General features: G+C 42.2%; 1 protein-coding gene across 12 annotated transcripts in view; it reads left to right on the forward strand.

Annotated features, from left to right (window-relative positions):
* AKAP13 (A-kinase anchoring protein 13) overlaps positions 1-12,864 on the forward strand; it is a 423,120-nt gene that overhangs the window by 122,493 nt on the left and 287,763 nt on the right. For 11 of the 12 annotated variants that reach the window (XM_040342370.1, XM_040342380.1, XM_040342375.1 and 8 more), the window contains exon 3: positions 9,962-10,106. In XM_040342370.1, coding sequence (XP_040198304.1) covers positions 9,962-10,106 — 145 coding nt within the window. Of the gene's footprint in view, positions 1-1,484; positions 1,914-9,961; positions 10,107-12,864 lie in introns of those variants that run through there. The other variant, XM_040342372.1, reaches the window with a different exon arrangement.

Below are 12,864 nucleotides of genomic sequence, written 5' to 3' on the forward strand. Positions count from 1 at the left end.
GACATTATAAGTTCGTTGTCTCCGGGTGACCATTCTTTGTTGGAAAACAAAAAATAAACTGCGCTTGTGATGAAGAACAAATTACAGCTGCTACAATCAAGTGAGATATTATCACAATACAGGATGAATAAAAAATATATGTTGCGCTAAATAAAACTCCAAATAGTAAAATGAAACAAGTAGTCAGTGCAAAGAGTCACAAACGTTACATAAATAAGTGAATGTTGACTGTTGTGTCACCAAATTCCTCCACCTTGTGAGACCGTCATTAGTTATCAAATTTGCCCCTACCAGAGAGCGTTCCTACCACCTATTATGGGAGGTCAACATAAGCTTATGTATCTGGGATACTCCAAATCTGTAATTTTGTCCAGTCAGTCAGCGAGGGAGACATCGGGTTCTCTCAATCCAACCGTGACATCAGATCGTATCCCAAGTAAGAGATAAAAGACAAAATGGCGTACAACCTTTTTCCACCAAGGTTTAATGAAGGTAATGCATTTGCATCAAAGATGAATAAAAATAGCATATGCCGGACACAAAGATTTCCAAACTTGTATCCTCCAATTGCGATGACAGCAAATGACGCTTTCTCCTGACCGGTTTCGTCACTACAAGGACTTCTTCAGGGTCATGGCCCTGAAGAAGTCCCTGTAGTGACAAAACCGGTCAGGCGATGGCGTCATTTCCTGTCATCGCGATTGAAGGATACACGTTTTTGAAATCTTTGTGTCCGGCATATGCTATTTTTCTTAATCTTTGATGCAAATGCATTACCTTCATTAAACCTTGGTGGAAAAAAGGTTTTGCGCTATTTTGGCTTTTATCTCTTACTTGGGATACGATCTGATGTCACGGTTGGATTGAAAGAACCCGATGTCTCCCTCGCTGGCTGTTTGGTGCTTTTGCTATGTGAACCTCATTACAGATTTGGAGTATCCCAGTATCCCAGATACATAAGCTTGTGTTGACCTCCCATAATAGCTGGTCAACATTCTCTGGTAGGGGCACATCTTGATTACTGGTGATGCCCCAGAATAAGTCCACGTGACAAAACCGATTGGGCAATAGCACATCTTGATTACTGGTGGTGGTCTCACAAGGTAGAGTAAGTTGGTGACACAACAGTCAAAATTACCTTATTTATGTCACGTTTGTGACTCTTTGGACTCGTTTCATTTTCATATTACTATTTTTGTTCTATTTAGCTCAACATATATTTTTTATTGACCGTTCTTTTTAGTCATGGCACTGCATAGATGTAAAAAAATAAAAATAAAATCAGAACTGCCTGACTACAGGGTGCACATTTTTGGAATGGCATCATCCTCTTTGTAGAGTTTGACATGCCAAATGTTTGCTTTATGCTTTTTCTACTGTGATGGTAAAACATTTTTTTTTTTTTTCAGTAAATAAAAAATAAATTGTCAGGCTGCTCCCTGAGTAATATTTCCTTATGATCTGGTCTTTAGGTATGTTCTTTGGGTTAGAACTTCTCGTTGAGGGTGTTAACATTTTCCATTGAATAGTTTTCTTCTACGCCACTTACCGTGTTAACTAGATGTTCACAAAAGAGCCGGCTGAAAGATACCAGATGGTTGTCAGGGATTAGAGAAGTGTGTGTAAAAATATACAGCCATGCAGCATGTGGTCTGGAGCAGACACTACTATCACTGCTAGAATGGCTATTGAAGCTAGATATAAACTGTAATCCTTTATGCTGTAATCTTAACAAACCACTCAGCATCGAAAAAAGAATGGTAGACTTCTACGGGGCTTCGTGTGCTCTCTGCACAGCCAGCCCAAGTCATGTGCCTCAATGAACGCTGTTTATTCACGTGTAAAATTCTGGGTGGACTCTCGAGGCTGAAACCAAGACTGGATTAATGAGAAGCTCATACGTATTGTGGAGGGTAAGTCAGATGCGTGCAACAAAAACTTCCGGGAAATCGCCCTATATATTTTGTATCGCAAGTAATTCAAAGGAAACTCTATTAGGGCTGGGCAGGAGCCGGGGTTGCAGGAGACATGTTATTACTTTGTTTTGTAATGAGTTGTTTCTTTTGACATTGCTTTTAGCAGCAGCCTTTCTTAAAGCTGAAGTTTACTTGCAAACATTTTTTTACTGTTCAGCTTTTGTTACGTTGCTTACCTGTAATGAAGGATGCTTCTTACAGGGTGCTGGATTCTGTAGACATATGCATGGTGTGGGGCTGCCCTGTCCTCTTCCTGCTTCTGAACTTCTAGTGCTTTGGGGGGTTAACAGCTATGGGTCTCCTGCATTAAAGATGATCTCACGGGGACACACCCCTTCCTGTCCTCTCTTCCATTGAAAAAAGTTGTTATATTGATTACACGTCCTGTAACGCTATCAGTGTATGGGGGAAGAGTCTGATCAATCGCAGTATTGTCTCTCCCGTTTATAGATGTATTTAACACCCCACGGTGATGGTAGTTCAGCAGCAGGAAGAGGACAGGGCAGCTCTGCAAATGTTGATTTTGTCACCATAGCAGAACTAGAGCGGAAATCTTCCAATTGAGACACCAGTTTTGGTGACAACCAGAGATTCCCTCACTTTGGAGGGTTTCCTCTCACTTTCTGTTTTGTGTCTGGGAGAGGAAGTGAAGGAAAATTGCCTCAATGAAACGGATGACACCAAAAAAAAAACTGATCTGGTTAGAATTAGGGTTGCACAGATACCAATCGCATTTGCACAAGTATTGTTACTCATGCAAATGCTCCAATGAGAGAAACCAATACCTTCTGACTCCATTCAGCGAGATTGTCTCACTAACAGCTGAAATGTAAAGAAAAGAATGCCGGCAATTATCGGTTAAGGAGCAGGGCCGCTGTGTCCTTAACTGATAATATTTCAGCTGTCAGCGGGATTCTCCTCCCCTCCCGCCAGCTATCACTTCTGCCTATTGCCTCCTCCTTCCCTCCACCAGCTGTCGCCTCTGCCCATATCTCCACCCCCCACTGCTCATAACCCACGCTAGCCTCCAGCCTTCTTGTATAGGCCCGACTCAGAGAGGGGGTAGAGCGGGCGGGGACTCAAATCCTGTGCACCAATGATCTAATTCCCCGCTGTGCAGCTATTTTAGAAAAAAACCTTCTCCAGGCCCCCTGTGTTCAGGGGGGCCGGGGGACAGACAGTAGGCTATTTAATCCCTTTTTGGGTTTAGGCAGATTTATCCACAGTAGGGCTCCACACAATCACATCGAAGGCCGGCCTCTTCTATATCAGTACACTGGGGACGGTCGGGAGCAATGCTACGGATGAATCAGCCTAAACCTGAAAGTGATTAAATAGTCGGCTTTTTGTCCCATGGCCCCCACTGAACACACGGGACCCAGAGGATTTTTTGTTTTTACAAAAACCTGCACAGTGGGGGATTACCTCATTGGTGCACAGAATTTTGGAGACCATATCTGCTCTACCTCTGCCCCCCTCACTGAGTTCCCCCTAGCCCCAGTTGCCCAGCTTGGTGGCCAGGAGGTAGGAATAGAACCAGATGTTTCAGCAGTGCTCAGCTGGCCCCAGTTGCCCAGCACCAGAGGATCCACCTGCAGAGAAGCTGTATCCCAGCCCTCAACCCCTATCCCACTCTACCCTCAACCACCCTGCCCTCACCCCACCCTCCCCTTAGTATGCCCCCCAACCTCCCAAACTACCCCTCTCTTCCCACTCTTCCTAGGCAATAGGTATCGGTAATTGGTATCTATACTCATACTCAATGTTAAAAAAAAAATAAAAAAAAATGGTATTGGTGCATCCCTAATTATAACTCCCTCCTTCTCTTACTCAATCCAAAATGAAAAAAACAAGTTCCGCTTTTAAGAGCTCTTTCACACAAGATTTCTTAGAACTGCTCTGGGCAAGAAAAGGCAAAAAAGCTTTGTTCCCCATAAGGCCAGTCCACACCACAACATTGCAATGGTATGCGCCGAAAATACTGCATGCACTACTTTCTTCAATGTATCATGGTGGAAAGCAATCCACCACCTCCCACTGACCATAGAACTGGGTGGCATGTCGCTTGTGACATTACAGTAAAGTTCTAAGGAAAATTGTTAACTTTGCAATGCGCCATGATCGACATGGTGGGAATGAGACCTAAATATTTTGTGTGTTGTGAATTTCTTCTGAATATCTAATGCTGCCGTTCAAATAAAAAATCTGGCACGTTCTCTAGCCTTCCCCTAGTTTACTAAAGACAACCATTTTTTTATTTTATTTTTTTATCTGTAAACCTGTTGGAAAGTTCCTGTTTATTTCCTGGTAAAATGTTGTCATTGGGCAGGGAGTGGGAAGAAATCTCTCCAATGGAGCCCCAGAAAACAGTAAAAACATGACAGAAGTTCTAAGCCTTTATTATTATTTGTATTTTTTATTTTATATATAGACTTGAGCTGTCCATGTTCCTTATACTGTTATGTTGGTTGCATTTATCAGTATACTGCTTTTATGTTATCTCTCTTGCATTTTACTTTGTTGTGGTATTTGAATATTTCTTTCTTTTTCTTTCAATAAAAACATATTAAACAAAAAAAAGTTCTAAGCCTTCCCCATACGATTAAACATTTAAGAAAAAAAGATTCTGGCTGGACATACACTTTTTAAGTAGAAATGCTGAATTTATGATAAATCATCTACTAAACATAGAATTGTGTATATGAAATGTAATCGTGAAATCGGAATGCACAAATGTGAATGTTACATAACATAATGAGTTTCAGGTATACATTACAAAAATAACTCTGTTTCCTCAGACTGAATGCATGCTTGCCTGTTTACTAAAAATATTTTAGCAGAAGTAGTGTAAAGTATTTTCCTCTTTCCCAATCTCCTTTTTATTTTTTTAGCTTTTTAACATTAAATCATTAAATTGGTTGGAATTCTTTTTTTTATTTTTATTTTTTATTTTTTTTATTTTTTTTACAAATTCCACCAGAAATTTTCAGCATTGATGTAGAAGTTAAAACCATGTGCTGTCAGAGTTGTAAATAACAATGTTCTGAACATCATTCGGATTTTCTCCAGATTTAATGGAGCCCACGCCATCCAAAATAAATATTTTGAGGGACAACTTGGCTTTTAGTGGAAAATATTTTAAAGAAAAATTTGGGTTTTATTCAATATTGGCACAGTACACATAGATGTTACCCAGGGCTTTTGTGATTGAGCCCTGGTTCACATCAGGTGTGATTTTAAAGTGGTGCGATTAGGTCCGATTTTAAGCCTGACTTCAATACGGTTTTTGATGATTTTAATGTACTGCAACTTGGCTATACCATCTCCAGTCAAAAAACGAATGTGTGAGACATAATTCCTTTTCCTTCTAGCACAATTGCCTGCAATATAAAAAATTAGAAAAAAAAGTGTGGCGGCCCCCCAAATCTATACCAGGCCCTTCGGATCTGGTATGAAACTTAAAGCGGGGTTCCAACCACAATTAGCATTTTTTAAATGTATGTCCTTTCATCCTGTGTTTTTATAATATAAATCCGGTCACTTACTATTTTACAATCCTCCGCCGCTCCGCATAATTATTCAAAAAAGATAGTTTATAAAACTGTGTCCACACCGTTGTCATTTTGCTTGTGGGCATTGTGAAGCCCACAAGCACTTCCTGGAAGTCTTGGATGGGGAGTGATAATTGGGTAGCGCACTGCATCCTGGGTAGTGTTGCTCACGAATATTCGTATTGCGAATATTCGGCTCGAATATGGCATATTCGAGTATTCGCGATATATTCCGAATATTCAAATTTTTTCAATTTTATTTTTAGAACAGATCACATCCTAGTGATCTCCATCGATGTCTAAAAGCATTGCTGGTATGATTAGAGACCTTGGGCCGAGTAGCTGAAGCGATCATTTTATCTTGCCGAAAAATCGCAATGCGATTATTCGGCAATCGGAATATCGCGCGATTATTTTCTCCGCCCTTCTTTTGCATCAGAGCCAATCAGAGTGCTCCTACCGCAGTTGTCGAAATTCCGCAATCAATTTCGCATTCGCATTTTGCGAAATTTCGATAAAATATCACGAATATTCTGAGCCAATTAGAGTGCTCCTACCGCAGTTGTCGAAATTTTGCAATTATTTTCGCATTCGCAATAGCGAAATTTCGCAAAAATTTCATTTCGATAAAATATCACGAATATTCGAATTTAGCGAATATTTCTCGAATATTCGGCTATATATTCGTGATATATCGCGAAATCGAATATGGCGTATTCTGCTCAACACTAATCCTGGGAAATGACACCCATTTCCCAGGAGCATTAGAGAGAGATGTCAGGATCCGAGGTGGTTCCAAAGGCAGATTACGTGGGACTGCATAGCAACACGCATTTCCAGATGAGTAAAACATTTTTTTATTTCTTTTATTCTTTTCCTTTTTCGGTCTAATGAGCACAATAATGAAAAAAAAAATTTGGGATGGAAACTCCACTTTAAGGAGAGCCTTGCGCTAACTTTTTTTTAAATGATGTTCCCACAAAATTCATAAGAGATCCTTATCTAAACATGCATGCAGTCTGGCAGGCTTGTAAAGCCCCCCCCCCCCACACTTCCCTGGACCATACCAGGCCACATGCCTTCAACATGGGGCCCCCCAGATCCTGCCCCCCCCCCCACCACCACGTGAATGAGTAGGGGTACTCATTCAGCAAAACCGTAAACCGTGAGTAAAGAACACAACAGTTTTTGACAAGTCCTTTTATTAAAAAATAAATGTCCCCCAAAGTAAATCCAACTACTATGTTTTTATTCACTTTTTGGTGAACCCCATACTCCTTCACATGGAGGGAGGGGATCTGGAACCAAAGGGCCTGGTATGGAATGGGAGGGGGGGACCCCCACGCAGTAGGGAAACCGCTGCTTTTGTTTTCTGAACAAAATTGTTAGTAAGAAAAGGTTAAAAATAGTGACAAATGGCTCAAAGTCGGCTGATATAGACACAGGCGTGACTTCAATGCGATTGAAATTTAGTCTATGAGCGACAAATCACACTGAAGTCTGGGGAAAAAATACATTAACTACTTTTCAGAATGCACCACTTCAAGTCTCAGCCATTAAGACAGAGCCAAAGAAATATATTAGGTGCGACTTCAGGTGCGATTTGGGAATCGTATGTTGCACTGGTATGAACTGGGGCTTAATAATAAAACCTGTGGGATTTTGGTGCTGAGAAAATGAAAAAGTAAACCGATTCCTCTGCCCATGTTATACAGTACAGATGGACAAATCTCCTGCTGCCAGCTCGGCCGGCTGTCAATATGCCAGAACAGCGGCTGCATCAGATTGGAAGCAGTTGCTGCTTGACCAACAATTTTCTGGACAGCTTTTTTTTTTTTTTTTTTTTTTTCAAGGGATGGTTTTCTGGTTGGAGGAGGTAGTATATGGAAATCAGCCTTTCATGATTTTACAACCCCCATTTGAGACATTGCAGCAGTGTACAGTTTGCAGTGAATAATTGACCTTCCTAGCAGTTTTTCTTGGGTCTACAGATGATTGGCCCTTAAGTTGTGAAAACAGGAACATGAGTAGGTCAGGGTATTGTAAAAGAAAGCTGGACAGGGCTGACACCACCCATTCCACAAAAATCCTTCAGGCAATCCTCAGTTTTTTTTTCTTTTTGTATTTTTTTTTTTTTTTTTTTTTAGCCTGCTCGCGATTGCTATGCTGTTCACCCCCTCAGTTGGGCTGTTTTTTAGATGTCCCAAAGGGTAAGTACTTCCGTGTCCCTCAATGGACAAGACCGTTTTTTTGTTTTTTTTTTTGTGCTCGCCATAAAATCTTTTTTTGGGACACAATTGAGGAACACAGATTTAACCCCTCTGTGTTTATGATCATGGTCTTGGTGCGCTTTGCTCCAAACCAAGGCATTCTGGTAGTAAGAGAGGTTATCCTGGGCTGGCCTGCATTTCTTTGTTTGGCAGTGTCCATCCTTTCTTTAGGCGGCAGCATAACCTGAAAGATAGACCTGAATTCTAAGAAAATTATTTTGATGGGGAAGACCAAAAAATCCCAATCCACATTGCTCTGTGCCATTGCAGTCTTTGGTGTTCAACTGCAGCAAGAATGTTTCCATCCAAAGTCCAATAACATGTAGGAAGGTAATTTGATTCTGCATATTTTTGTCTTGAGTAGGGCTACAATGAAATGTACAATTATTCTTGTCGTTCGTCGTTTACTGAGAAGAACCACATGATGTGTTCATGATATGGATATTTCCTGTTGTGTAACAATCATTTGCAGTGGGGTCACCAGCTCATTCAGGTGTCCACTCGTTTCTGTTCTCGTCCTTTCACAATTTTCAGTGGTGAAATGTAGGATGTCAAACTCGGTTTAATCACAGGCCGCATCAGCATTATGGTTGCCTTCAAAGGGCCAATTGTATCCCTAAAGGCACGTACACACGATCAGATTTTTAGACGACATTTGTGTAATGGCAGGGTTTGTGTTGGATAATCCGACCGTTTGTACGCTCCATCGGAAAATTGTTGTCGAAATTTCCGACAACAAATGTGGGATGGCATGCTCTCAAATTTCCCGACAACAAATGTGTGTACAAAAGTCCATCGGACTAAAATCCAAAGTACAAGCATGCATGCTCCAAACCAATGCTAACCATAGCACAACATTAGCAGAAGTTGCCCAAAGGGTGGCGCTAAAGAGCTGAAAAACCACGTCGTTTGGTGTATGTTGGCTGAACAAGTTCACGGCCAACGCCCTTCGCACAAAAATCCACGGATTTGTCCGATGGAAATCCGATCGTGTGTACGAGGCTTAAAGCGGGAGTTTACACGAATTTTTTTTTTTTAACATTAGATTGATGCTCATTTTGTCTAGGGGAATCAGGTAGTTTTTTTTTAAAATCGAAGCAGTACTTACCGTTTTAGAGAGCGATCTTCTCCGCCGCTTCCGGATATGGTCTTCGGGACTGGGCGTTCCTATTTGATTGACAGGCTTCTGACGGTCGCATACATCGCGTCACGAGTAGCCGAAAGAAGTCGAACGTCGGTGCGGCTCTATACGGCGCCTGCGCACCGTTGTTCGGCTACTTTCGGAAAATCGTGTATGTATGCGACCGTCGGAAGCCTGTCAATCAAATAGGAACGCCCAGTCCCGAAGACCATATCCGGAAGCGGCGGAGAAGATCGCTCTCTAAAATGGTAAGTACTGCTTTGATTTAAAAAAAAAACCACCCTATTCCCCTTGACAAAATTAGCCTCAATCTAATGTTAAAAATTTACTTTTTGGGTGAACCTCCACTTAAAGACTATATGGCTAGAGTATCCCACTCCCCCTTAAATCAGATGTCAAGAGACCCTCCACCATCAGAAGTCAAGAGTGAGCCACCATCCCTTACATCATGGGTCTTCAAACTATGGCCCTCCAGTTCAGCAACTACAATTCCCATCATGCCTAGTCATGTCTGTGAATGTTAGTTTGTTACAATGCCTCCTGGGATGTGTAGTTCTACAACAGCTGGAGGGCCGTAGTTTGAGGATTCCTGCCTTACATCATAGTGCATCGCCCTTACCTTGTGCTGCTGCCAGGAAGAAGCTGGGGGCAGAGTCGGGAAGTAGAATGTGCAAGGGCTGGAGTCTGCTGAATGCTGAGACCCGGGGAGGCTGAGATGAGAGGATGCTGGGGCTGCACAGAGAGGCCCAGGATCTGGTGGAGAAGTTCTGTCTTCCTTGGCTGCTAACGCAAGGTGGGGACAGAGACAAGCGGGGGCGCTGCAGCAAAAGAAGCGTGGGCCACATTAAATGACCCGGTGGGCCGAATTTGGTCTATGGGCCTTGTGTTTGAGACGTGGTGTAATACAGCCAATTTTTCTTTCTTTGTGTGGATATAGTATTAGAATTCACATGCCATTATGGCAGCGAATAAATACCAGTCTAAGCAAGGCATTTGTAACTGGGCTAATGTGTTTCCTTTCAGGGTGAATGTGTCCTTACCGTACATCTCAATAAACGGAGTAAGAAACGAGCTGATGTGTTTTACCTGCTCTTTACTGGTTCCAAACGGAGACATGTAGCAAGTACTCGGAGAGTCAACTCGGCAACACTACAAACAGTTGCGCCAGGTGAGCCATTTACATTGGTGATTTATTCTATTGAGCATAGGAGGTCCTTCAGAAGTTGCGTCGTTTCGGCAACCAGCCAGCCTTGCAGATGGAAAGGACTTTCGGAGTTGTAATTCTTTTAACATTTTGAACGGCCAAATGTGATGTTTAGGACTTTAGATCAATGCTAATATTTTTGTCTGTGTGGATAATTTTTGGCAATTTTAAAGACATCAAAGGATATCTATTCATTTTTAATCAGCTCAGCATATTCTTATCCATCTCTGTACATTATTAATTAGCTTCTTTCTTTTTTTGCCTAAGCAAGGAGATGATAGAAGGCAGTTTCAGTGGAATTGCATTGTTCTTTCTCGTATTGCTGGAAGAAGTTTTGTCAATTTTATGAAATCCCTGTAGATTGTGTATTTATACCTGTATCCTGTTTTTTTTACGGCTTTCCTTTCTTTTTATACCATGTTTTCCGAAAACAAAATGCACTTCTATTTTAGGTCTAGTTGAAAATGGTTCCACTTAAGGGGAATTTGAAGGTTTTGCAAAAGTATTCTTTAATGGGGTCAGAAATATCTAACAACATTTTTTAAAATATTTATTGGCAGGTAAGAAATATTGCATATGAATATTTTATATCTTTACAGGCAGGCAGCAGGCTAAACTCTCAGCTTCTTTTTATTTGTTGTCTTGTTCATTTCTCACTGCCTATTCTTTACAGAGCTTGAAGGCTGAAGATTAGATTTACACACATACGTGAAGTGATGCATACCTTGCCTTTTGGCTCTGTCTGAGAGCTAGCGTGACAGAAAAGTACTTGTGCTCTCTTTAACCCATAGTGCTCTGGGAGTCCTTTTGTCATGTGTTAGATATTTACTAGGATTTAATGTGTTTTTTTTTATTTTTTTATTACTCAAGTAACAAATATTTGGTGAATGGTCCCACTGTCTCCTGGGACCTGTGACGTGTTCCAAGAGGCTGTGGGAAGTGGGCGGTAGGGTTGGGCGAACTGCTGCTCAGACCACTGCAGCCATCCGACCAGAAGTGGGAGCTGGTCAAAATCTCGTACGTGCTCTCCCCCTGCAAAAACAGAAACCTTCCAAATATGGGAGAGGTGTGGAGGAGAAGGAAAATCAGAACTTTTCTCTTTTGGATGAAGTTTTGCTTTAAAACGGTTGTTAAAAAAAAGAAGCACCTGTAAGACAATGGCATATTGTGCCAGTATGAATCGCATACTAGCACCAGGGCTCAAAAGTTCAAGCCCTGAGCTTCTAGCCAGGCCTCAAGTGTTACTCGCCACCAGTTGCCTCACCTATCCCATACACTGCCCTGCCCCTAAAAACGCCCTTGTAGATTATCTCTTGGAATGACACTTGTTAATGTTTTATGCCGAATCAAGTTACACAATTAAATATTACCAACAACAACAACAAACTCCTCTCTCTCTCTCCCTCTCCTTCTCCTATTCTACCCACTCTCATAATCAGGAGCCCCTGTGTGTGGTTCCACACTTGCATGTCCCCACTTCCCCCTTTCATTGTCGGGCAGTGAGGAGAGGAGCTGCAGCACAGCGGGAGGTAGTACAATCCAGCGCCAAGATCCACACACCTGCATAGCCATTGACACCACAACACAGCGCACACTGACACCGCACAGCATACTGCCGCTCTCTTGTCAGGCCAACTCTTGGTGAGCGCTGTGCTGCACTGCCTACCTGGGACACCCAGAGTGGTCATAATCGCAGTCCTCCAGCTCACTTGTTCCTTCCTGCTCTCTGCTCTCCAGCTACATTGGCCAGGTTTGGAAGCCAGGCTCAGAGAGGTCATACTATCAGGTCCCATGGCTTAACGAGAATTGTAAGGAGAGCCCCTGTGTACTGCTCTGCATGTGTGCGGCTCACCCGACTACTTTTCCTGGGCACGCACCTTTCCTCTTCGGCCGCCAATCGCAGCGTGGCTCTAAGTGTAGGCACAGATTGGACTGTTGGTCATGCAGAACTGTTATCACTCGCCCCCAGCTTAAATCCACTCGCCAAATGCTAGCAGGCGAGTGGAAATTTTGAGGGCTGCTAGCACAATATGAAATGCTCACCTTGGAACGAAGCCCTCCTGTCACTGCGGAGAGGGCCGACATCATCTTCTGATTTATGGCACGTAGCTCTGACAAGGTATGCAGGACCATCAGAGTGCATGCGCCGGTGGCGTGCATCCAGGGTAAATGTCTCCTAAACGGTGCACATGTAGGAGATATTCATTCTGCCCACAGGTGAGCCTTATTATAGGCTTACCTATAGGTAAAAAATGACCAAGCGGGCTTTACTACCGCTTTAATTAGGCTGGGCCCACGCTGTTGCACTGCAGTAATGCGTTGTTCAGTCCTAATGGCATCCCAAGATACTATGACATGCATATGTTGTAGAACACGGTAATCCATCACTGTTGTAGTGCACTGTTACACAAAATAGTACATGCACCTTTTTAGTTCTTGGCACAGTACATGTTAACAGGACATAATACACCTTACCATACAACACGTGTGAACCCAACCTGAACATCGGTTCTACAAAACCACGACAAGTTACTTTATTTGAGATGTCAAAGTTTCTTGGTTACAAGATCATTTGTGCAAATGTGTATACTGTATGTGCCTCTTATCTTGGTTATATAGCTTGTATATGTACTGTAGTGGTTATCCCCTGGGCTATTGATTTTTAGAAAAAATTATAATTCTTGATGGGCATAATATAGAGAGACACAACCAGTAAATGTCT

The sequence above is a fragment of the Rana temporaria genome, chromosome 3, assembly GCF_905171775.1.
Source record: "Rana temporaria chromosome 3, aRanTem1.1, whole genome shotgun sequence".
In the NCBI taxonomy this organism is placed as follows: domain Eukaryota; kingdom Metazoa; phylum Chordata; class Amphibia; order Anura; family Ranidae; genus Rana; species Rana temporaria.